The sequence below is a fragment of the Anabas testudineus genome, chromosome 18 (assembly GCF_900324465.2).
Source record: "Anabas testudineus chromosome 18, fAnaTes1.2, whole genome shotgun sequence".
Classification (NCBI taxonomy): Eukaryota; Metazoa; Chordata; class Actinopteri; order Anabantiformes; family Anabantidae; genus Anabas; species Anabas testudineus.
The window spans coordinates 10,262,861-10,289,855 of record NC_046627.1 but is presented as its reverse complement, the minus strand read 5'-3'; the positions used below and the strand labels follow the sequence as shown (position 1 = coordinate 10,289,855).

General features: G+C 36.4%; 1 protein-coding gene and 1 long non-coding RNA gene across 7 annotated transcripts; both read left to right on the top strand.

Annotated features, from left to right (window-relative positions):
- Positions 1-10,250: 10,250 nt before the first annotated feature.
- Positions 10,251-11,165, top strand: LOC113168577. The gene is made up of 3 exons (XR_003299472.2): positions 10,251-10,552; positions 10,642-10,695; positions 11,139-11,165. It is a non-coding gene; the product is annotated as an uncharacterized LOC113168577 (long non-coding RNA).
- A 7,042-nt stretch (positions 11,166-18,207) lies between these two features.
- Positions 18,208-25,481, top strand: LOC113168304 (low affinity immunoglobulin gamma Fc region receptor II-like). Of its 6 annotated transcripts, XR_004463428.1 has the most exons (10): positions 18,208-18,295; positions 21,096-21,152; positions 21,555-21,821; positions 21,981-22,226; positions 23,318-23,428; positions 23,721-23,783; positions 24,198-24,265; positions 24,502-24,554; positions 25,269-25,333; positions 25,460-25,474. XR_004463428.1 is itself a non-coding variant. In XM_033326601.1 (9 exons), exons 1-8 carry the CDS (start codon positions 18,265-18,267, stop codon positions 24,523-24,525), a joined length of 867 nt encoding a protein of 288 aa, XP_033182492.1. In that variant the 5' UTR covers positions 18,208-18,264; the 3' UTR covers positions 24,526-24,554; positions 25,269-25,481. The 6 variants fall into 6 exon arrangements, 5 of the variants coding, with proteins under 5 accessions (XP_033182492.1, XP_033182496.1, XP_033182495.1 ...); XM_033326601.1 differs by having other exon boundaries at positions 25,269-25,481; XM_033326605.1 differs by lacking the exon at positions 21,096-21,152 and adding an exon at positions 18,599-18,652 and having other exon boundaries at positions 21,561-21,821; positions 25,269-25,481.
- Positions 25,482-26,995: the final 1,514 nt, after the last annotated feature.

Genomic DNA, 26,995 nt, shown 5'->3' with positions numbered 1-26,995 from the left:
TCACCTTTCTTCCCTATTCTCATGCTCAGTTTGAGCTGCAGCAGATCGTCTTGACCATGTCTACATGCCTAAATGCATTGAGTTGCTGCCATGTGATTGGCTGAAATTTGCGTTAATGAGCAGTTGGACAGGTGTACCTGATAAAGTGGCTGTATGTGCATATATGTCTCTGAAATCAATGTTTTAAATTTACTTATAGTGAAATAATGTTCAAGTGCTGACTGCTGTTTGTTAAGAACTCCACATGGAGTTTTTAACCAGCTCAGCTGAAGACAAATATTTCTCTCTTTAGTGATCGTGTCATTGCTACTGGTGCCACAGCTTCACTTCAGTTATTGTCTGGAAAATGGTAGGTAACATGATCAGCTGCTTAGACACTGATCTAAGCAGCAAGATACTATTGTAAATGTAAAACTTGGGTCTGAGGGCCTAGTGACAATACAACAGGTTATAAACTAATGTTTTGGTCGTGAACGATTTGTTCAATATGAACGAATCTTTTCTATGACTTGGGAGTGATTAGTTCTCTCAGTGAGTGATTCGTTCATTTCCAGTTCATTGCTGTACCTTCTCTCGCCACATGGCAGCAGCTCCATAAGCTCAGTCAGCAGGACAGGAAACAGAAATGATTCGTTCACGACTCACTCAACTGTGAGTGTACTCAGCTCCTCGTTCTTTTGTCACGTGACAGTCAGGCCGCTCAGGCTCTGTGTCAGCAGCACTACAGAACGTTCACGAGTCGTTCATACGGATCATTACCGATCGTTCTTTCATTCATTTGTCACGTGACAGCTGTAGCTCCGCTACGGAAGTGTGGACTGAGAAACTAGGAAATGAATGATGTCTGATATCTGACGTTTATTTGTCACCTGACGCCCGACATACATTATTTATTAATGGAAATCATAATTAATTAGTGGTCTTTGATTCTTGTAGATGTGTGTAGTGATTTTGTGTAAATAATGTAAATTATGTTTGTACATAAATACTTTTGAAAATTATAAACATGTTTATTGTGCTATTCTCTTCCATAAAATAATAAAATGTAACATTATTAATAACAACGACAATAACAATAATAATAATAATGATAATGTCACGTTTTGGACACAATAAATGCACCATGTAAATATTTTCGGGAACTTGTTACTTGTTGCTTTAAAAGTCTAAGTATCCAAATAAGTCTAACTTTCACTCGTCCTCTACAAGCCGTCACAGTTCAGGCTGTAGCAGCAGTTCACTCGTTTGTGGATCGGTCTCTCGTTCATTTGTCACGTGACAGCTACAAAGTCACTGCTGCGCTGTTAACAACATATCAGGGGGGATGCAGGAACACAAGTCACTTTATTGTGGTGTGTATTTGCTTTCCTAGGTTTTCACATGGTTTGAATTGCTTGTGACATTTTGTGTAGGCCTATTATAATTTGTCAGCTGAACAAACCATGTTGTCTTCACTATATAGTGTCTGAGAACCGCGGCCATTTTTACATCGCCCACTACCACACCGCCACAACCCGCTGTAAAATGAACGAAATGAACAAAATGATTTGTTCACTTTACAGTTCGAGACTCATGGATCTGAGTCAGTTCAAAGACTTGTTTTTCCCACCTCTATTATAACCTATTTAAGCTTCTAATAGTAAAATAAAAAGAATACTAACAATTATTCTTTCATGGCTGCACTTTACATCACAATCCTGAGAGGGTTCAATAACTGTATATAACTGTATAATAACTTCTGATGTCATGTCTTTCATAAAGACTCAGCAAGTGATGTGCGGAACTTTTTAAGTTTACATTCATGCTGTCCACTATAAATTATATTACCGTATTTTCCGCACTATAAGACGCACCTAAAAGCCTTCAATTTTATATTTTGAAGGCAATATTGATCCATATATATTTTATATATGGATCAATATTGAGTCAGTCACGCAGTAGAACATGGGAACAGACCAGCTGCCAGAGAATTTTAACATTAATGAATCAATGGTGCGGAAGTGGAGGCAGCAACAAGATGGCTAAGTAAAGAAGACTAAACAGAGTTTCAGAGGGAACAAAGCAAGATGGCTACAGTTGGAGGACAAACTCCTATCTTTTCTTTATGTAACTGAAAGAAACAGAAACTAAATTAACAAATAATACACATTGTTACACATTTGGTATGTTACACTCTCACACGCTAGCTTGACTTGAATGAAGCTAATTACAATAACACGCACACGTAATTTATCACATGTAACAGGTAACAACTAACATACTTCTAATGACAATAAACATGTTAATACTTACAAAGACAAATGCTTTCCAAGGCACAAACGTATAAATCAACACTCAGCATAAACATGAACCAGCTCGTTTTACCGTGGAAACTAAACTAGTTTAATTTGATTTCACCAGGTATTAATATTGACTCCTTTTGTGTTTTTCTAAAGAAAAGACTGCTCAGCTGATGCTTGCGCTGTAGTTTTGTTTGTGTGCCACAATAAACGCACTGAACTGAGTAGATTGCTTCGGCCTTATTATTGGTCCTACTAACTCCTGACACTCTGACTGTTTTGTTGACATTCCCTTTAGCGCAGCTCTATCTAATGTTGCATAACGTAACCCCAGCCTCTACTGTAGCGTCTATTCTATGCGCCTTATAATACGGAAAATACGATACATATGCATCAAAAGTGTAGCCCTACAGAACTATTGCATAACAGTAATAAGATAATAATAAATAAACAAAAGTCTTGCTTTAAAATGACCAAAAACTATTAAGCATAACATATAGCTTAGCATGAGTACATACATCCTTTACAAAGCATTAATTTTACATTATTAGACATAAGCAAGTAGTTTATAATTGCCATTATTACAGTATCCGTTAATTCTTGTTCAAAAATACATTCAAATAAAGTAAACATCTTGTTTAGGGGGATTTCAAAATACCGTATTTTCCGCACTATAAGGCGCGCCTAAGAGCCTTTTAATTTTCTCAAAAGCCGACAGTGCGACTTATAATCCGGTGCGCCTTATATATGGATCAATATTGAGCCGCAACAGGTATATTATTTCTGAAAATATACATTTTATAAAATAAATATTTAATACATTCTCATACTCATTATTTGTGTCTCAGATGCAGTTTTTCCTCAGGTTGATCCAAACAGACAGCAGCACTTTGCATATGAGACCTTCACTGTCAGCTGTGAAGAACTGAATGGACTGACTGGATGGAGAGTGATGAGGAAGATCAAGGGAGTTGTTAAAACATGTGCTTCAACCTGGGAAACATCAACAGGACCTTGTGAGATTAAAACTGCATATCCAGGAATTGACAGTGGAGAGTACTGGTGTGAACTGGGAGGAGTGAAGAGAAGTAACAGAGTTAACATCACTGTCAGTGGTATGTAAATAACAACACTCATTTCAAAACATTTTCACCATCAAACAATTCTTAACATGTGTTCATGTTGATCATCATCAGCTGCTTCTGTGATCCTGGAGAGTCCTGTTCTCCCTGTGATGGAGGGTGATAATGTGACTCTGAGCTGTAGAATGAAACAGACTCCTTCAAACCTCACTGCTGAATTCTATAAAGATGGTTTCTTCATGGAGAGCAGCTCTACAGGAGAGATGATCATTAATGGTGTTTCTATGTCAGATGGAGGACTCTACAAGTGCAGCATCTCTGGAGCTGGAGAATCAGCTGAGAGCAGGTTGACTGTCACAGGTAAGTTGGTTTTATTCAGATGATGCTTTGAACTGAACCTCTCCACAGAGGCTTGGTACAGTTTGGAACTTAAATAAGGATTTTCACATGAAAATCTGCATTCAAGATAAGAAAGAGCAGCAACTGAAAACAGTCACAGTTAAAGTAAACTCCTCAGTTTGACTGTTTCATGATGTTGTCCATTGTCTTTGCAGTGGTTCACACAGAGATATGTGAATGCTCAGAGCACTCCTGTCATATTTGTCTCATCCTACTGACTGTTTTGACCATTCTGATGGTGGCTCTGCTTCACTATGGGAAACTAGAGTTTCAAACACATAATTAATGCTCAGTTTCATGTAATTTTACCGGTAAAAGAAAGTAAGATGCTGGAATAATGTTCTGGAAATCTTTTTTTGTGAGACAAGAGAAGAAAATTCAATACTGTTTGGCATCCAAACAGAGCTTATATTGTAGTAACTAGTATGCATTTTGCTTTTGCATATTTAGTTTTTTTTGTTTATTTGTATTCCAGTCATCGGTTTTGTTTATCTTTACCCTTAGCAACCTTTTATATTCTTTTCATGAATCAGTGTAATAACATAAAACATGGTCATGCACAATGGTTCCAAGTCTTGTGAGAGCCCCTACCAATGTCGTTCTGGAGGTGGAGAGTCACTAGCAAGCCTAGTGACTGTCACAGGTAAATGTTTTGTCCCCAAATTCTTTGATAACACCTTTCTGGGTTACAGTTGGAAAGAGCAGATTTCTGGATTTCTCTATTTACTGTTACAGACCATGTAAACACGTAACGAAGCTCTCGGTTATCTGTAAAAGCACATGAGCTAAATAAAGGCTGCAGACTCTGTTGCCCACTCTACTACTATCAGCTAAGAGGAGCGACATGGAGCGACACAATCTTGCTGGCTATAAAAATCATCTAATGGCAGAGAAAAAGAGAAAATGATTTTGCTGAATGTATACTTGCATTACCAGTAACCAGGTTTATGGCGTACTGGTAAACTTAATAATAATAATAATAATAATAATACTTGTTCCTGAGTTACCTGAGGAACCTGGTTTCTCTCATTAACTTGGTTACTTGAGTCTATGTAAACACAATGATTGCCAGTTTATTCTAATTCTTATTGAATTATTTCCTTCATTGTGTGGTAGACCGGCACATTCAGTGCATAGGACACTGGACAATATATTAAAAAATGAACCACCTAATGCACAAACTGTAGTGTTTAAAGAATGGTTTGTACCATTGTTTAGATATTGTGACTCTGGAGAGTCCTGCTCTTCTTGTGACTGAGGGAGAAACTGTGACTTTGCGCTGCAGAAATCAAAGAAATCCCTTTTACCTCCAAGCTGATTTCAATAAAAATGGTAACCACATCAACAGCAGCTCTACAGGAGAACTGGTCATCCACAGTGTTTGTAAGTGTAATGAAGGACTCTACAAGTGCATCTCTGGAGCTGGAGAATCGCCAGAGAAACAACTGTTAGTCAAAGGTGAGACATGTGAACAGTAAATATAAAAACATTGTTTTACTGTGTAAAAAAGTATTTTAATGCTTTTCATTGTGTTGCCACAGCAACTCTGTGCAGCTGTATAATGGTTTTGTTAATGTTTTTAATGGTTTTGTTTTTGTTGGTTGTGTTCGCTGCTTTTGTCACAAACAGTATATACTTTCAACAAGTGAGTCAGTCAGTGAAATTTCTTGAAACGCACAAAAACACTAAAACAACTTCATTTAAAATTTTAGTGCAGATCCCGATTCATCATGGCTTAGTGACAAAATGTGAGGACTCAAATACAACCTACAATAACAGAACAGGTAAGCTAAAAGATATCAGCAGAAATGCAAAAGTTCTAGTTCCATGCTATTATTAAAAGAATATTTGCCAGCAGATTTTAACATTGACTTTGCCATTGAGCTTTAAATTTATCAATTATATTTTATGTTTTACTGCCAATATATATATATATATATATATATATATATATATATATATATATATATATATATATATATATATATATATATGTTCTTCTTGACACCCACATAAAAGACAGTAGAGTTAAACATGGTGTTAACCTATCTCAATTGTTTTGTGTTATAATATTCTAGCAGATAATCTTCATAGAAAGACTTGTCCCTGCTCCGACCACTTCTTTTATATTCTGCTCATCGTAAGAACAGCTTCCACCATAGTGTTGGTGGCTCTGCTGCTGCTGCTGGTGGGACTGCTTCACTGTGGGAAACTTGGAGGAACGCAAAGATAAAAGCTCAAAACTAAAACTGAAAAATGTACAAAGGACACGTTTAGTGATGTTTATAGATTTATTGACAGTAGAGTAAATACAATGTATAATGTAATGAAGGCTAATGAAAATCTGCTTTAGGAGAAAAGACTGAAATGTGTTTCATTAAAAAAATAATAACTTGTAGAGTAAAAATAAATTACTTGGTATGAACAGTTTCTGCTCATCATTTATTATGATGCTGTCTGTTGTCTCTTTGGCACAAGGTGAAGAGATATTAAAAAACAACCAGCACAGGGGGGTTGACATAGACATACAATTTGTCTTCTCTAGGGTTTTATTTAGATGCACTCACAAAATGTATGTGAGGTTAACAGACAAGTAGACATTTAATGGCTTCTCAAGGTGCTCTGTAGAAACAAAATGTTTGGCTGTTGTTGGCTGTAGTTTAGGAGGTAGAGCAGTTGTCTACCAATCATGAGATCGGTGGATAGAATCCCTTTTAGACACCAAGTATTGTTCTGTAGAGTAATGAGGTTTAGCTTCAGCCTTTAAGGTTTTTTTTTTATATAATTCTTTGGCCAGTCATGGCATGTTGGACCAAGTGAAACCCATTAGTTCATTTAAGGCATCTAACTCCATCAAAAGAATATAAACTTGTTCAGTGAATGATGTTGATAATTTAGGCTGGATGAGGAAATACCATTTACATTAATATCAATCAATAAGAGATTAGTGTTAAAGAGATAAGTAAAAGTGTTTATGTTTAATTTCTTCTAAATCTAATAAATATTAAAATTATTTAGCTGATATGTGAGTTAGGAGTTTCTGCAGGAGATAAGAAAAAGTGCTGAAGTTGTAACAGAAAGTTTTCTAGTTCAATATCCAGTGAGCTACAGTTATTTTTTTTGGCAAAGTATCAGCTTTTAAAAGCATAAGTTCTTTGGAAAGATGTTTCAAACCCTTGCTTCACCACAACACACCAAACAAAAAAATCATGTGATCTTCTCAAATGAAGCAGTGATGCAGATTTTGCAATGGTTTTGAAAATAACATGTATTTCTTGTTCTGCTTGTTCAGAGTAGTAGAATCTATGTTAAAATGATCTAATTTGATGATGCAGCCTTTATTGGATACATTTACACAAACAGCAACATAGTCCACTTTTATTTGGACCAACAGTTTCCAAATGTAAATTTAATACAGAGATCTGACCAGCAGATGTCGCCATTTTTAACTACTTCAAAATTGCTTAAAAACAAAAAAACTGTTTCGACGAAACTGCTTCATATTGATTCAGTGGTACAGAACGCTGGAGTTTCTCTACCACTAGAAAAAGATAATACTGATCATATGTACTTGGTTTCATGATTAAACAAGCTTATTACAAACCAGGAAGATAAAAGTCATGATTCTCTACTGTACATGAGTTTTGATATCTTTTTTTTTCTTTCATGATCTACTTATTTTGCAATTGTAATAACAGTAAGTAATTTAATTAATTGAACAAGACCAAAGGTCACAGGTTTACTTCATTCAGCATTCAGACATCGACTTGGTGCCTTTTACCAGAATACCCAGGAAGTTTGTGCTGAAACTGCATCAGTAGGAGTTTTACTTCACCTAAAATAAGACACAGAATAAACAGAGTTTCTCTAGATCAGTGTGTTGTTAATTTTAATTTCACACAAACACATGCACCTGTCGCCACTTTTTTCTCTGTCACTCACTCTTTACTCAGCTCCTCCCAGTTCTTTTAAACCATTTTCCCTCCATTTTCCTCTGTCTCCGCTCACTCACCTGCTGCACCAGGTCATTAAGGACACTATATAAACTCTCAGGCACCACAGTTACAATTATGACTCTCCACCTTTTCTCTTGTGCGACTGCTTATTTTGCTTTGTTTTACTATCTGGACTTTGGATTTTAAATTAAGTTTTTTGAACTTTATTTAATCTTTGTTTCTGCCTTTAACAGTTTTTTTGCCTAAATGCCTTTGACGTTATCTGTTTACCTGTCTACTGAAGCTTTAAAGTTATTAATAGTGAAGAGAATCATTGTTTTAATATTACTCACCTTTTCTGCTGTTAAATACTCTGCCACTATGTCCAGGCCTCGACCTTTTGTCGCAACCTATGTATGTTTTTATACTAAAGTCAGCATAACTTTGCCTGAAAGACTGGTTTGTCTGTTTGAACCTAGGTTCTGTCTTTTGTTGCCTTGTTTTCTTGTTCAGTCAGCCTAGTCTAGCTAAGCTACTAGGCCTCAAGCCTGTATTTTCCTGTCTGCCAGCATCACATCACATAACTTTTGCTCCTGTTATGCCTGTATACAGTTATTTGTAGTTTACTTCCTATCAGTTAGCTCTCTAAATTAGAGATCTACAGACAGCCTGATGTTCCATAGTCAGCAAGAAAACATGGAGGTTAAACTTCACCTCAAACAGTTGTGAATGCATGGTCTGCCTTTCTCTCAAATCAATTGGAAAACTACAATGGAATTAGCTGTTAAATGTGACACCACAAAGAGGCTGTGGTCACATTATCTACAATAGGTTAATTGGTGATTACAAATACACCAGCATAGATATCAGGTTATAAATCTGCCTTTTTAAATCCCTGTCTGTCAGCAGCTAACAAGTATTCTTATATCAAACAGCTTACTAGTTTCCTATTATTATTATTGTAAAGGTTACATAATACAGTATGATTGTTCATATTTCAGGTTGCAGAGAAGAAAACGTGGTGTATGCTGTTGTCACAACAGACAGGAAGGAGACTAGTTTAATCAAATGTGTTATATTTAAATAATTTGAAGTTGAACAAAATTATTTCAGTTTGATTCCAGTCAGCCACCACTCTTCATGTGAAAGCTTCATATGATTTGAAACATCTCCATCTGTTTTTCAGACTGGACTAGATAAACTACCCTTTTCTAATGGCTGCAGCTTTGACTCAACATGGTCTACTACTGTTGTAAGATTTGTAGTACAGATAAGTGAGACTTGAAAAGACAGACTAAGCAAATTAATTTTGGTCTGGTTCTGGACTGGCAATGCAGTAAGACCTCCAGGTAGGTAGAGGTTGTTTGACAGTTTGTTATAAGAACCGAGTGTATAGTTAACAAGTTCAGTGAGTCACAAGCAGGTCACAAGGACATGTTGAGTAAAGTTTTGGGATACAAAAAGGAAGCTGAGGCATCAGGTGATAGAGCAGAACGGGAACAGAAGCAAAGCGAGGGATGTCAGTGAGATCCCCACGTGTTTCCTGGGAGCAGAGGCAAAGACGCACAGTAGCATAAGTCCAAGTTGAATATCCTAAGAATAATTAGGCAGAGATTCTACATCATCAGAGTCCAAAACATCAGTGAAAGGCCAAAGAATAACAGAGGACCATGTCTTTTTGCTGTAACACACAGTTCAACTGTTTGATGATGTTGTTCCACTGTTTTTGCAGCTGTTTACACAGAGACTGATTTTAAGTCTCACAATAACTGAGAATCTTCACAGACCAATCAGATTGTGGCATATTTCATTTGTAAAGTTGCAACGAAAGCTGTTAGACTTACTGTACTTCTGCTGCATGCTTATTTTTGCCTCAGCTCTTGACCTAAATGTAAAACAATAAACCACATACTTGACAGACGTGCGGCCTATTTTAAAAAGATGTATCTTCTATCTGGTTTTTAGATTAGACATATGCAGGTTATAAGTTGAGCCTCTACATGTGACTGTGGAAACGAGAGTTGTGCTACATGAACTGCAGTGTTTTTTTGTTTGTTTTTTATTTATTTAGATGTGAGCTGGTGATAAAACAGAATTATCAGTAGAACGTCTACAGTTGTTGATCACAGTGGGTTGAATACCAGCATACTGAGAAAGAATTGCTCTAAGTTTTACACTCTGTACCAACAAAATGGATTTAAAAAGAAGCAATCAAGATGCGTTTAAATCAGGGATTTGGTCAGAAGTTTTGTCTGAGTTGTGAAGGAATTAGAACAATGTTCATTTAGTAACCCCAAATTTTAAAGGCTCAGTAGTATTTTAACTGTAATGTTGCCTCTGTCACAAAAAGAAACAGGAAGTTCATACCTACTTTAAATTGAACCTGTTTAAACACATTAAATGATCCAGTCTGTTACACCTTGATTCCTGAAGAAAACCCTGACAAGAAGATTTAACAGCAGATAATAAAACAGGGCTCCTTTACGTAGACATGGCTTCAGCAGAAGGTTTAGCATCTACATTTACCATCATGCACAGAGAAAGAGGAGGATCCCACCTACATTTTACGTCTGCTGTTTTTCACTCTGATGCTCAGTCAGTAGCAAGACAACATGAAGACTCCAGCTCTCTGCTTCAGACAGTGTGAGTACTGAGACAGTTTGCCTCTGAAATTTATGTTTTAAATTCACTTATAGTGAAATAATGTGCTGACTGCTGTTTGTTAAGAACTGATGTAATTCCTGTTGTTCCTAGTGAAATAATGTTCAATTGATGACTGATGTTTGTCACAAATAAAATGAGCTGCTTTACACACAGTTGTCATCATCTGATGAGAATGAACTGTTAATAAGTTACGGTGAGTGGTAAACTGCTCAAGTCAAGATAAAACAAATATTAGGCACATTTTGACACATCATACAAAATTCCCTTCTCTTATCTCTCCAGTGATTGTGTTGTTGCTGTTGGGTACGCAGCTTCACCTCAGTTCATCTGAAGACGGTAAGTAAATAAAAGTAATATCCATAAAGTCATGTTACATTTATGCATGTCTGTCATTTAAGAACTTTAGGGACCCTAGTATAGTGTGTATGTGTCTCAGTAGCACAGATGGAAATCACCATTCCTTCTTTAAAGAGCGAGTTCCTTTTTCAAGACTTCATGTCTTTATTTCAGCCTCAGAAAAACGTACTAATTATGTTTTCATAATTTCCATAAATATTTGTTTTTGTTAGTATTACAGTTACCAAAAAAGAGCATATTCTAAACATTTTGCATAAAGTAATTACATTTCTAAAACTTACATCATGGATGACTAAATGTAAATGTAAATGTGTACATAGATGTGTCTGTGTGTGTGTTTGTGCGTGTGTGTGTGTGTGTATAAAAGTTTAAAAAAAATATATATATTATTTCAATTCAATACATGGCATTCTTTGTCTCAGATGCAGGTTTTCCTCAGGTTGATCCAAGACCTTCACTGTCAGCTGTGAAGGACTGAATGGACTGACTGGATGGAGAGTGATGAGGAAGATCAAGGGAGTTGTTAAAACATGTGCTTCAACCTGGGAAACATCAACAGGACCTTGTGAGATTAAAACTGCATATCCAGGAATTGACAGTGGAGAGTACTGGTGTGAACTGGGAGGAGTGAAGAGAAGTAACAGAGTTAACATCACTGTCAGTGGTATGTAAATAACAACACTCATTTCAAAACATTTTCACCATCAAACAATTCTTAACATGTGTTCATGTTGATCATCATCAGCTGCTTCTGTGATCCTGGAGAGTCCTGTTCTCCCTGTGATGGAGGGTGATAATGTGACTCTGAGCTGTAGAATGAAACAGACTCCTTCAAACCTCACTGCTGAATTCTATAAAGATGGTTTCTTCATGGAGAGCAGCTCTACAGGAGAGATGATCATTAATGGTGTTTCTATGTCAGATGGAGGACTCTACAAGTGCAGCATCTCTGGAGCTGGAGAATCAGCTGAGAGCAGGTTGACTGTCACAGGTAAGTTGGTTTTATTCAGATGATGCTTTGAACTGAACCTCTCCACAGAGGCTTGGTACAGTTTGGAACTTAAATAAGGATTTTCACATGAAAATCTGCATTCAAGATAAGAAAGAGCAGCAACTGAAAACAGTCACAGTTAAAGTAAACTCCTCAGTTTGACTGTTTCATGATGTTGTCCATTGTCTTTGCAGTGGTTCACACAGAGATATGTGAATGCTCAGAGCACTCCTGTCATATTTGTCTCATCCTACTGACTGTTTTGACCATTCTGATGGTGGCTCTGCTTCACTATGGGAAACTAGAGTTTCAAACACATAATTAATGCTCAGTTTCATGTAATTTTACCGGTAAAAGAAAGTAAGATGCTGGAATAATGTTCTGGAAATCTTTTTTTGTGAGACAAGAGAAGAAAATTCAATACTGTTTGGCATCCAAACAGAGCTTATATTGTAGTAACTAGTATGCATTTTGCTTTTGCATATTTAGTTTTTTTTGTTTATTTGTATTCCAGTCATCGGTTTTGTTTATCTTTACCCTTAGCAACCTTTTATATTCTTTTCATGAATCAGTGTAATAACATAAAACATGGTCATGCACAATGGTTCCAAGTCTTGTGAGAGCCCCTACCAATGTCGTTCTGGAGGTGGAGAGTCACTAGCAAGCCTAGTGACTGTCACAGGTAAATGTTTTGTCCCCAAATTCTTTGATAACACCTTTCTGGGTTACAGTTGGAAAGAGCAGATTTCTGGATTTCTCTATTTACTGTTACAGACCATGTAAACACGTAACGAAGCTCTCGGTTATCTGTAAAAGCACATGAGCTAAATAAAGGCTGCAGACTCTGTTGCCCACTCTACTACTATCAGCTAAGAGGAGCGACATGGAGCGACACAATCTTGCTGGCTATAAAAATCATCTAATGGCAGAGAAAAAGAGAAAATGATTTTGCTGAATGTATACTTGCATTACCAGTAACCAGGTTTATGGCGTACTGGTAAACTTAATAATAATAATAATAATAATAATACTTGTTCCTGAGTTACCTGAGGAACCTGGTTTCTCTCATTAACTTGGTTACTTGAGTCTATGTAAACACAATGATTGCCAGTTTATTCTAATTCTTATTGAATTATTTCCTTCATTGTGTGGTAGACCGGCACATTCAGTGCATAGGACACTGGACAATATATTAAAAAATGAACCACCTAATGCACAAACTGTAGTGTTTAAAGAATGGTTTGTACCATTGTTTAGATATTGTGACTCTGGAGAGTCCTGCTCTTCTTGTGACTGAGGGAGAAACTGTGACTTTGCGCTGCAGAAATCAAAGAAATCCCTTTTACCTCCAAGCTGATTTCAATAAAAATGGTAACCACATCAACAGCAGCTCTACAGGAGAACTGGTCATCCACAGTGTTTGTAAGTGTAATGAAGGACTCTACAAGTGCATCTCTGGAGCTGGAGAATCGCCAGAGAAACAACTGTTAGTCAAAGGTGAGACATGTGAACAGTAAATATAAAAACATTGTTTTACTGTGTAAAAAAGTATTTTAATGCTTTTCATTGTGTTGCCACAGCAACTCTGTGCAGCTGTATAATGGTTTTGTTAATGTTTTTAATGGTTTTGTTTTTGTTGGTTGTGTTCGCTGCTTTTGTCACAAACAGTGTATACTTTCAACAAGTGAGTCAGTCAGTGAAATTTCTTGAAACGCACAAAAACACTAAAACAACTTCATTTAAAATTTTAGTGCAGATCCCGATTCATCATGGCTTAGTGACAAAATGTGAGGACTCAAATACAACCTACAATAACAGAACAGGTAAGCTAAAAGATATCAGCAGAAATGCAAAAGTTCTAGTTCCATGCTATTATTAAAAGAATATTTGCCAGCAGATTTTAACATTGACTTTGCCATTGAGCTTTAAATTTATCAATTATATTTTATGTTTTACTGCCAATATATATATATATATATATATATATATATATATATATATATATGTTCTTCTTGACACCCACATAAAAGACAGTAGAGTTAAACATGGTGTTAACCTATCTCAATTGTTTTGTGTTATAATATTCTAGCAGATAATCTTCATAGAAAGACTTGTCCCTGCTCCGACCACTTCTTTTATATTCTGCTCATCGTAAGAACAGCTTCCACCATAGTGTTGGTGGCTCTGCTGCTGCTGCTGGTGGGACTGCTTCACTGTGGGAAACTTGGAGGAACGCAAAGATAAAAGCTCAAAACTAAAACTGAAAAATGTACAAAGGACACGTTTAGTGATGTTTATAGATTTATTGACAGTAGAGTAAATACAATGTATAATGTAATGAAGGCTAATGAAAATCTGCTTTAGGAGAAAAGACTGAAATGTGTTTCATTAAAAAATAATAACTTGTAGAGTAAAAATAAATTACTTGGTATGAACAGTTTCTGCTCATCATTTATTATGATGCTGTCTGTTGTCTCTTTGGCACAAGGTGAAGAGATATTAAAAAACAACCAGCACAGGGGGGTTGACATAGACATACAATTTGTCTTCTCTAGGGTTTTATTTAGATGCACTCACAAAATGTATGTGAGGTTAACAGACAAGTAGACATTTAATGGCTTCTCAAGGTGCTCTGTAGAAACAAAATGTTTGGCTGTTGTTGGCTGTAGTTTAGGAGGTAGAGCAGTTGTCTACCAATCATGAGATCGGTGGATAGAATCCCTTTTAGACACCAAGTATTGTTCTGTAGAGTAATGAGGTTTAGCTTCAGCCTTTAAGGTTTTTTTTTTATATAATTCTTTGGCCAGTCATGGCATGTTGGACCAAGTGAAACCCATTAGTTCATTTAAGGCATCTAACTCCATCAAAAGAATATAAACTTGTTCAGTGAATGATGTTGATAATTTAGGCTGGATGAGGAAATACCATTTACATTAATATCAATCAATAAGAGATTAGTGTTAAAGAGATAAGTAAAAGTGTTTATGTTTAATTTCTTCTAAATCTAATAAATATTAAAATTATTTAGCTGATATGTGAGTTAGGAGTTTCTGCAGGAGATAAGAAAAAGTGCTGAAGTTGTAACAGAAAGTTTTCTAGTTCAATATCCAGTGAGCTACAGTTATTTTTTTTGGCAAAGTATCAGCTTTTAAAAGCATAAGTTCTTTGGAAAGATGTTTCAAACCCTTGCTTCACCACAACACACCAAACAAAAAAATCATGTGATCTTCTCAAATGAAGCAGTGATGCAGATTTTGCAATGGTTTTGAAAATAACATGTATTTCTTGTTCTGCTTGTTCAGAGTAGTAGAATCTATGTTAAAATGATCTAATTTGATGATGCAGCCTTTATTGGATACATTTACACAAACAGCAACATAGTCCACTTTTATTTGGACCAACAGTTTCCAAATGTAAATTTAATACAGAGATCTGACCAGCAGATGTCGCCATTTTTAACTACTTCAAAATTGCTTAAAAACAAAAAAACTGTTTCGACGAAACTGCTTCATATTGATTCAGTGGTACAGAACGCTGGAGTTTCTCTACCACTAGAAAAAGATAATACTGATCATATGTACTTGGTTTCATGATTAAACAAGCTTATTACAAACCAGGAAGATAAAAGTCATGATTCTCTACTGTACATGAGTTTTGATATCTTTTTTTTTCTTTCATGATCTACTTATTTTGCAATTGTAATAACAGTAAGTAATTTAATTAATTGAACAAGACCAAAGGTCACAGGTTTACTTCATTCAGCATTCAGACATCGACTTGGTGCCTTTTACCAGAATACCCAGGAAGTTTGTGCTGAAACTGCATCAGTAGGAGTTTTACTTCACCTAAAATAAGACACAGAATAAACAGAGTTTCTCTAGATCAGTGTGTTGTTAATTTTAATTTCACACAAACACATGCACCTGTCGCCACTTTTTTCTCTGTCACTCACTCTTTACTCAGCTCCTCCCAGTTCTTTTAAACCATTTTCCCTCCATTTTCCTCTGTCTCCGCTCACTCACCTGCTGCACCAGGTCATTAAGGACACTATATAAACTCTCAGGCACCACAGTTACAATTATGACTCTCCACCTTTTCTCTTGTGCGACTGCTTATTTTGCTTTGTTTTACTATCTGGACTTTGGATTTTAAATTAAGTTTTTTGAACTTTATTTAATCTTTGTTTCTGCCTTTAACAGTTTTTTTGCCTAAATGCCTTTGACGTTATCTGTTTACCTGTCTACTGAAGCTTTAAAGTTATTAATAGTGAAGAGAATCATTGTTTTAATATTACTCACCTTTTCTGCTGTTAAATACTCTGCCACTATGTCCAGGCCTCGACCTTTTGTCGCAACCTATGTATGTTTTTATACTAAAGTCAGCATAACTTTGCCTGAAAGACTGGTTTGTCTGTTTGAACCTAGGTTCTGTCTTTTGTTGCCTTGTTTTCTTGTTCAGTCAGCCTAGTCTAGCTAAGCTACTAGGCCTCAAGCCTGTATTTTCCTGTCTGCCAGCATCACATCACATAACTTTTGCTCCTGTTATGCCTGTATACAGTTATTTGTAGTTTACTTCCTATCAGTTAGCTCTCTAAATTAGAGATCTACAGACAGCCTGATGTTCCATAGTCAGCAAGAAAACATGGAGGTTAAACTTCACCTCAAACAGTTGTGAATGCATGGTCTGCCTTTCTCTCAAATCAATTGGAAAACTACAATGGAATTAGCTGTTAAATGTGACACCACAAAGAGGCTGTGGTCACATTATCTACAATAGGTTAATTGGTGATTACAAATACACCAGCATAGATATCAGGTTATAAATCTGCCTTTTTAAATCCCTGTCTGTCAGCAGCTAACAAGTATTCTTATATCAAACAGCTTACTAGTTTCCTATTATTATTATTGTAAAGGTTACATAATACAGTATGATTGTTCATATTTCAGGTTGCAGAGAAGAAAACGTGGTGTATGCTGTTGTCACAACAGACAGGAAGGAGACTAGTTTAATCAAATGTGTTATATTTAAATAATTTGAAGTTGAACAAAATTATTTCAGTTTGATTCCAGTCAGCCACCACTCTTCATGTGAAAGCTTCATATGATTTGAAACATCTCCATCTGTTTTTCAGACTGGACTAGATAAACTACCCTTTTCTAATGGCTGCAGCTTTGACTCAATATGGTCTACTACTGTTGTAAGATTTGTAGTACAGATAAGTGAGACTTGAAAAGACAGACTAAGCAAATTAATTTTGGTCTGGTTCTGGACTGGCAATGCAGTAAGACCTCCAGGTAGGTAGAGGTTGTTTGACAGTTTGTTATAAGAACCGAGTGTATAGTTAACAAGTTCAGTGAGTCACAAGCAGGTCACAAGGACATGTTGAGTAAAGTTTTGGGATACAAAAAGGAAGCTGAGGCATCAGGTGATAGAGCAGAACGGGAACAGAAGCAAAGCGAGGGATGTCAGTGAGATCCCCACGTGTTTCCTGGGAGCAGAGGCAAAGACGCACAGTAGCATAAGTCCAAGTTGAATATCCTAAGAATAATTAGGCAGAGATCCTACATCATCAGAGTCCAAAACATCAGTGAAAGGCCAAAGAATAACAGAGGACCATGTCTTTTTGCTGTAACACACAGTTCAACTGTTTGATGATGTTGTTCCACTGTTTTTGCAGCTGTTTACACAGAGACTGATTTTAAGTCTCACAATAACTGAGAATCTTCACAGACCAATCAGATTGTGGCATATTTCATTTGTAAAGTTGCAACGAAAGCTGTTAGACTTACTGTACTTCTGCTGCATGCTTATTTTTGCCTCAGCTCTTGACCTAAATGTAAAACAATAAACCACATACTTGACAGACGTGCGGCCTATTTTAAAAAGATGTATCTTCTATCTGGTTTTTAGATTAGACATATGCAGGTTATAAGTTGAGCCTCTACATGTGACTGTGGAAACGAGAGTTGTGCTACATGAACTGCAGTGTTTTTTTGTTTGTTTTTTATTTATTTAGATGTGAGCTGGTGATAAAACAGAATTATCAGTAGAACGTCTACAGTTGTTGATCACAGTGGGTTGAATACCAGCATACTGAGAAAGAATTGCTCTAAGTTTTACACTCTGTACCAACAAAATGGATTTAAAAAGAAGCAATCAAGATGCGTTTAAATCAGGGATTTGGTCAGAAGTTTTGTCTGAGTTGTGAAGGAATTAGAACAATGTTCATTTAGTAACCCCAAATTTTAAAGGCTCAGTAGTATTTTAACTGTAATGTTGCCTCTGTCACAAAAAGAAACAGGAAGTTCATACCTACTTTAAATTGAACCTGTTTAAACACATTAAATGATCCAGTCTGTTACACCTTGATTCCTGAAGAAAACCCTGACAAGAAGATTTAACAGCAGATAATAAAACAGGGCTCCTTTACGTAGACATGGCTTCAGCAGAAGGTTTAGCATCTACATTTACCATCATGCACAGAGAAAGAGGAGGATCCCACCTACATTTTACGTCTGCTGTTTTTCACTCTGATGCTCAGTCAGTAGCAAGACAACATGAAGACTCCAGCTCTCTGCTTCAGACAGTGTGAGTACTGAGACAGTTTGCCTCTGAAATTTATGTTTTAAATTCACTTATAGTGAAATAATGTGCTGACTGCTGTTTGTTAAGAACTGATGTAATTCCTGTTGTTCCTAGTGAAATAATGTTCAATTGATGACTGATGTTTGTCACAAATAAAATGAGCTGCTTTACACACAGTTGTCATCATCTGATGAGAATGAACTGTTAATAAGTTACGGTGAGTGGTAAACTGCTCAAGTCAAGATAAAACAAATATTAGGCACATTTTGACACATCATACAAAATTCCCTTCTCTTATCTCTCCAGTGATTGTGTTGTTGCTGTTGGGTACGCAGCTTCACCTCAGTTCATCTGAAGACGGTAAGTAAATAAAAGTAATATCCATAAAGTCATGTTACATTTATGCATGTCTGTCATTTAAGAACTTTAGGGACCCTAGTATAGTGTGTATGTGTCTCAGTAGCACAGATGGAAATCACCATTCCTTCTTTAAAGAGCGAGTTCCTTTTTCAAGACTTCATGTCTTTATTTCAGCCTCAGAAAAACGTACTAATTATGTTTTCATAATTTCCATAAATATTTGTTTTTGTTAGTATTACAGTTACCAAAAAAGAGCATATTCTAAACATTTTGCATAAAGTAATTACATTTCTAAAACTTACATCATGGATGACTAAATGTAAATGTAAATGTGTACATAGATGTGTCTGTGTGTGTGTTTGTGCGTGTGTGTGTGTGTGTATAAAAGTTTAAAAAAAATATATATATTATTTCAATTCAATACATGGCATTCTTTGTCTCAGATGCAGGTTTTCCTCAGGTTGATCCAAGACCTTCACTGTCAGCTGTGAAGGACTGAATGGACTGACTGGATGGAGAGTGATGAGGAAGATCAAGGGAGTTGATACAATATGTGCTTCTACCTGGGAAACATCAACAGGACTTTGTGAAATTAAAACTGCATATAGAAATTTAGACAGTGGAGAGTATTGGTGTGAAATGGGAGCGAAGAGAACTAAGACTGTTAACATCACTGTTATATATATATTCATACATACATACACACATACACTCCTGGACAATTACATGTGTTGCTCTTGGTTTTATCTTAGTTGATTTACTATTACGGAGAAGGGCATTCAATTTAAATGTGCTGTTGAAATAAATACTTCAGTAACATATGAATTCACAACTTGTTAGAACATGTATTGTGTGCTACTAAAAAAAAGACAATAGACATTTGTGTGAGTGAAAAATACATGTGTGTGTGTGTGTGTAGAGGTGTCACTAGTTTATGTATCTTATTATGTGTTTGCATGGATTTTGGAGTTTCTCATTTCAGAACAGAACACATACTGCAATAGAAATTATAATTTGCATATTAGCTTAGTGTTTATGTATACTGCATGACGCCGGTTATAAGTGTGTACATGTTGAATCGGTAGTCTGTGCATTAAGGTTAGATCCTAATTAGATCTTGCAAAATGCACTGGACATTTACGCCCTGTTCAAACTTTATTATATACCAGAGAGTATCTGCTATGTTGCCTTTTAGCTACTTTGTAGTGGTAATTTTAAAAAGACAGGACACATTGTGCCATTGACAGTTTAACCTTATTGCTATTTATTCTTTTAGGTATTAATGTACATACATTTCCATCATAGAAGACACAGATATGTTCAGTTGAGTAAGGTTACCTCTTTGGGGATTTAAGGGCAAAGGATTAAAATAGTGAAGTGAAGACAAGTGGATTTGAGTACAGTCATTTCCTATTGTGGCCTTTAGAGAATAACTGGCTCATCTTTAAAGCCAAGATAAATGTTTTTTTTTACATGTCAGTATTTTCTATGAATCAAACAATCAAAACATAACATGTTAATTCATTAACTTTGGAGGAGTACTGGTAATATGGCTGCAAAAGCCGTTAGATTACATGTTTATTTTTACCTCAGCTGTTAACCACACGGTAGCACATTAAACCACATACTCAACAGACGTGTGGTCTATTTTAAAAAGGCGTTCTTTACATTATATGAGAATAGACAATACACATGCAGGTCATCTGTTAAGCTTCTAAGTGTGAATGCCTGTGGGAACGACAGTTGTGGTAAATGAACTGCAGTGTTTTAATGTAAACTAGTGATAAAAAAAAAAAAAAAAACACTGAGCTTTAACTCAAACAACCTTTGTACTTGTTTGCTTTTTACTTGTAGCTATGTATTCTTACACTGAGTACTTTTTCGAACACGGCTTTCTGCTTTCTTTAGTCAGTCTAATGCATCTTTTTCTGAACAATAGCAGCTGTGCCAACAACTTGAAATTACATTAATTTGTAACACTGTAAGATTTAACCTTATTTTAGAGATTTCACTTGTTGATTGAGGACAAGTAAGAGAGAAACTAATATTAAAAACAGGCATATCTGACAGGGTGATTAAACAGCAGATATCAAAGGCATAGCAGAAGGTTTAGCATCTACATTTTCCATCATGCACAGAGGAAGAGGAGGATCCCACCTACATTTTACGTCTGCTGTTTTTCACTCTGATACTCAGTCAGCAGCAAGACAACATGAAGGCTCCAGCTCTCTGCTTCAGACAGTGTGAGTACTAAGACAGTTTATCTCTGAAATCTATGTTTTAAATGTACTTATAGTGAAATAATGTGCTGACTGCTTTTTGCTAAGAACTGATGTAATTCCTGTTTTAATGGTTGTTTTAGGGTTTTTGATGGTAAAAACATTGTTAATATGCCACATGGAGTTTTTAAACAGCTTAACTGATGATACATTTCTCTCTTTAGTGATTGTGTCATTGCTACTGGTTGCACAGCTTCACTTCAGTTATTCTCTGGAAAATGGTAGGTAACATGATCAGCCACTTAGAAATAATGATCCTATTGTCATTTTTAAAACTTGAGTCTGAGGTCTAGGTGACAATTTGATATAGTAATATGAAACAGGTTAGCATAGATAAAACTGTTGGGGTCAAACAGGTTATAATCCTAGTTCTCAGAGTTTAGTTTTTATGGTGGTAATAGTAAAAAGACTGCATGTCTGTAGCACAGATATAAACGATTATTCTTTCATGGCTGCACTTTACATCAAAATCCTGAGAGGGTTTAATAACTGTATAATAACTTCTGATTTCATGTCTTTCATAAAGACTGTCCACTATAAATATTTCAATTTAAAAATATATAATTTCTAAATATAAATTTCATAAAATAAATATTTAATACATCTTATCCTTTGTGTCTCAGATGCAGTTTTTCCTCAGGTTGTTCCAAACAGACAGCAGCACTTTGAATATGAGACCTTCACTGTCAGCTGTGAAGGACTGAATGGACGGACTGGATGGAGAGTGATGAGGAAGATAAAGGACGTTACTACAATATGTGCTTCTACCTGGGAAACATCAAGAGGACCTTGTGAGATTAAAACTGCATATAGAACATTAGACAGTGGAGAGTACTGGTGTGAAATGAAAGGAGTGAAGAGAAGTAAAACTGTTACCATCACGATCACTGGTATGTAAATAGTAAAACATGTAGTTCATTTATTCAAAATCTTCAAAATTACGTTTTAGTTAACTTTGGACAGTGTATTTGTTTAATATATTAGATATTTCTGCTCAGCTTTGTTGCCCATTTAGCATGATTATAATTTCCCAATCAATTGTTGTTCAGCTGCTTCTGTGATCCTGGAGAGTCCTGCTCTCCCTGTGATGGAGGGTGATGATGTGACTCTGAGCTGTAGAATGAAACAGACTCCTTCAAACCTCACTGCTGAATTCTATAAAGATGGTTTCTTCATGGAGAGCAGCTCTACAGGAGAGATGATCATCCAGGGTGTTTCTACGTCAGATGAAGGACTCTACAAGTGCAGCATCTCTGGAGCTGGAGAATCACCGGAGAGCAGGTTGACTGTCACAGGTGAGTTGGTTTTATTTAGATGATGCTTTGTACTGAAGCTCTCCATAGAGGCTTGGTACGATTTTGAAGCTTTAAAAATTTAATAAAAATTATTTTCACATGAAAATCCGCGTTCAAGATAAGAAAAAGCACCAACTGAAAACAGTCACAGTTAAAGTAAACTCCTCAGTTTGACTGTTTCATGATGTTCCATTGTCTTTGCAGCGGTTCACACAGAGATATGTGAATGCTCAGAGCACTCCTGTCATATTTGTCTCATCCGACTGACTGTTTTGACCGTTCTGATGGTGGCTCTGCTTCACTATGGGAGACTAGAGTTTAAACACACAACTGATGCTCAGTTTTACGTAATTTTACCGGTTAAAGAAAGCAAGATGCTGGAATTATGTGATGGAAATCTTTTTTTTTTTTGTGAGACCAAAGAAGAAAATCTTAATAGTGTTTAGCGTCTCAACAGATTTCATATTGTAGTAACTATTTTTTTTTGGTTTAATTAACACCTCTCCAGAGCAGTTTGAGCAAAACTGTTCTTTATTGTACTTTCAGGACTGCTGTTTTACACTGCATTTATTTTTGCTTTTTCGTCCTAATGAACTGGCAACAAAGAGCATTTTCAAGTTCAATTTGGTGTATGTACTCTACATTAGTGAAGAGGTTAGAATTGACAATAAAGTAGACTTTGACTTTGATAATAACAATCTGTAGTTGTAGAGCACTTTTTTCATTATTAGGTACTTTACTTTAGAATAATAATAGCAATACTACAGTAAAGAAAAAACAAGTAAATAAAATGCAGCATAAATTAAAAAAGGAAAAAAAAAATGCCAACAAGCCAAAGAAAGTTGAAAAAATAAAATATGTATTAATATAACACCTCATGGATGTAGGTTCGTCATTGACATATGAAAGAACTTGATTTAGCTTAAGTATGTAATTCTATGGAAATTAAAATGATATGAACTAACCTATCCAATCAGTTAATTAGTGTCTCCTAACTTCATTGTGACTTCCTCAGGAATTTCTCATTAACAGTAGTTAACTCCCCACATATTTGGATAAAATGCTAAACTGTCAAACTCATCTTTTAACAGCATCTGTTACTTCAATACCTAAACTGACTACGGTGGCTATTGTCTCGACTGTATTGTGTGTGGCTGTAGTGCTGTTACTGGTGGGACTACGTCAATGTCGGAAACGCAAAGGTACAGAAAATACAGTATTTAGAAACTTTGCTTGAAGGTACACTGTGAATGCCATCCTTAATGGAAATGTATTTTTTTCCTAACTGTCTTATCTATACACTGTGTCATCTTAGAAATTGTCTTCTTATCATATGTTCACACTTTGTATTCTAAGCCAAGGTTTATGTACATGAAACACATCCAGCATCATGCTGGAGTTGCTAACAAGTAGCCTTACATCATCTGTTTACTGGTTTTCTATTAATCTTGTAAGGGTCACTTAATACATTATGTATGTTTGTTCATATTTCAGGTTCTACAGAAGAAAATGTAGATGTGACTTATAGTGTTGTTACAACAGAGAGGAATCAGAATGGTATGTTAACAAAATTTGTTCAGTTTAAATAATATTTTCAAGTTAAACAAAATGATTTCAGTTTGATACCAGTCAGCCACCACCCTTCATGTGAGAGTATATATGATCTGAATCACCTGCATCTATTTTTAAGAGTATGTGGTTTTTTAGACGAGACTGGTTAAACGTTTTCTAACTGCTGCAGCTTTTAAATATGCTCGGTGTGTTTACTGCTGTTGTAAGGATTGTAGTACAGATATGTTTGAATTGGGAAAGGTACTGACTAAAAGTTCTTTAAAAGGACATTAGAACAATGGAAAATTTATTTATAAGATTCTTATGATTGTGATATTAATTTTGGTTAATTTAATCCACATAGTTCTTCTAACTTTCATACAATTTCAATAAGAAATATTTCTGTCATCAACTTCTCAGTCTCCAGAGAGTCGGATGTATCAGATCCCAACAAAGCAACATATGCTGTTGTTGCTTGTAGAAACAAGGTAATGTAACAATTATTTTCTTTGTTTGTTAGCATTTTACCTTAGGTGGAGCATACCCAATAATTACAATTATTAAGCTTAATAGTTGTGCTAATCCAATGAATTTTACTTCATCATGCTTTGTCCTTTTTGTACAGATATAAACCTGGTTGTTATGCGCAGTACATAACTAATGCTAAATTTATAATAAGTTATTACAAATAGAAAAATAATTTTTAATTTTTATTTTTCATCAGGTTGACAGCAGTGTTTTTCGCTGAACGCAAAAGCTGAAGGATAAAGGAAAAACGTATGTTACAATGGGCAGGTTTTGTACATGCTTTGTTTTGTTTTCTACCTTTACAGCACAAAAGGTTGCATCACGCTGGTGTAGACAGTATTCGGTTTGTAGTTAAATATAGATGTTATAGTGAAGGAAAAAAAAAACCCTAATAATAAACCCCTTCAGTCACTGAAAACAGTAATTATCAAAAAAAATTATACATTTAGGAGGTTTCCAGCTTTACATAAAGACTATCACCCTTCCTTTATGGCTTCATTGTGATTAGGATTTTTGGTACAGTTTTATTGATGGCTCTTGGGCTGGTGATGGAACAGCCGAACTACAGGAAACCAGAAGGGTACATAAAGAATGAACAGCCCTAACACTAACCACAGTATACACATGTGAGGTTAATTTGGACCAAAACATTGTTCTGTATTGTACTATTAATAAGAATCATCTCTGTTTTTAAAAGTTATAGCCTTCTCTAAGTGCCATGCAAAGATCTCAGTTATTGCAAAAGACCATCTTAAAGAAAACAGAGGAAGTAAACCATGCATTTGAAAATGTAAATGATTCACATTGGCAGCAGACAAATCATTGTTCTCGTTATGTAAGAAAAATATGTTGTTTTGGTCCTCATTTTGTAGCAATATCAAGATCAAATCCGCAAAATACATACATAAAACTGATACAACTGTACAAAACATTTTTGCAACAGCTGCTGTTCTATGTTTCCAGGCCACAAACAGCCAACAAATCTGACTCAAGGATGAATGAAAGCACTGTTACAGACTGTATACAAGGTGCAACCATACTTTGCACTGCTAAACCAGTTAGCATGTACAATTCTCATAATTTTTGAGATTCAGTCTTTAATCTATATTGTGTTTTTATTCATCTTCTTCTTCTCTTTCGGCTTTTCCCATCAGGGGTCGCCACAGAGAATCATCCTTTTCCACCTCACTCTGTCATGGGCATCTTCTACCCTAACACTAGCGAACCTCATGTCCTCTGTCAACACATCTATATATCTCCTCTTTGGCCGTCCTCTTGTCCTCCTGCCTGGCAGCTCCATCTCCAACATCCTTCTACCAATATACTCACTATCCCTCCTCTGAACATGTCCAAACCACCTCAGTCTGGCCTCTCTGACTTTGTCGCTAACACAGTCAACGTGAGCCGTCCCTCTGATGTACTCGTTCCTTATTCTGTCTAACCTGGTCACTCCTAAGGAGAACCTCAACATCTTCATCTCTGCTACCTCCATCTCAGCCTCTTGTCTCTTTCTCACTGCTACCGTCTCTAACCCATAGAGCAGAGCTGGTCTCACCACTGTCTTGTACACCTTTCCTTTGAGTCTTGCTGACACTCTTCTGTCACACAACACTCCTGACACTTTCCTCCACCCGCTCCAACCTGCCTGCACTCGCCTCTTCACCTCTTTTCCACACTCTCCATCACACTGAACTGTTGACCCCAAGTACTTAAACTCCTGCACCTTCTTCACCTCAGCCCCCTGTAACCTAACGCTTCTACCTTGATCCCTCTCGTTCAGACACATGTATTCTGTCTTACTACGACTGACCTTCATGCCTCTTCTTTCCAGAGCAAACCTCCACCTCTCTAGCTGTTCCTCTACCTGCTCTCTACTCTCACTGCAAATCACAATGTCATCTGCAAACATCATTGTCCAGGGAGATTCCTGTCTGACCTCATCTGTCAGCCTGTCCATCAGCATAGCAAACAAGAAGGGACTCAAAGCTGATCCTTGGTGTAGTCCCACCTCCACCTTGAACTCCTCTGTCTGACCTACAGCACATCTCACCACCGTCATACTTCTCTCATACATGTCCTGAACTACTCTGACGTACTTCTCTGCCACTCCCTACAACCTCATACAGTACCATAGCTCCTCCCTCGGCACCCTGTCATACGCCTTCTCTAAATCTACAAAGACACAATGCAGCTCCTTCTGACCATCTCTGTACTTTTCCATCAACATTCTCAAAGCAAAAATGGCATCAGTGGTGCTCTTACGAGGCATGAAACCATACTGCTGCTCACAAATATCCACCTTCTTCCTAAGCCTGGCTTCCACTACTCTTTCCCACAGCTTCATTGTGTGGCTCATCAACTTTATTCCTCTATAGTTGCTGCAGTTCTTGTCACCCTTGTTCTTAAAGATCGGAACCAGAACACTTCTCCTCCATTCCTCAGACATCTTTGTTGGGTCCAAAATTAACACAACACCATTCACACACTAAGAGATGGAGACAATAAAGCACAACAAGGACACTTGGCCTTTTTACTTGCAAGGGCAGCCGGCCTGAGGTCTTAGCATCATAAATGCTTCACCCAGGATTTCCTATCTCCAACTCCGTCCGTTCCCCCTTTGTGCAAGCTTTTTATTACAAATGAGACACACCCTGAAGTCACAGATGGGGGCTGGTATGGTTAAAGGATGA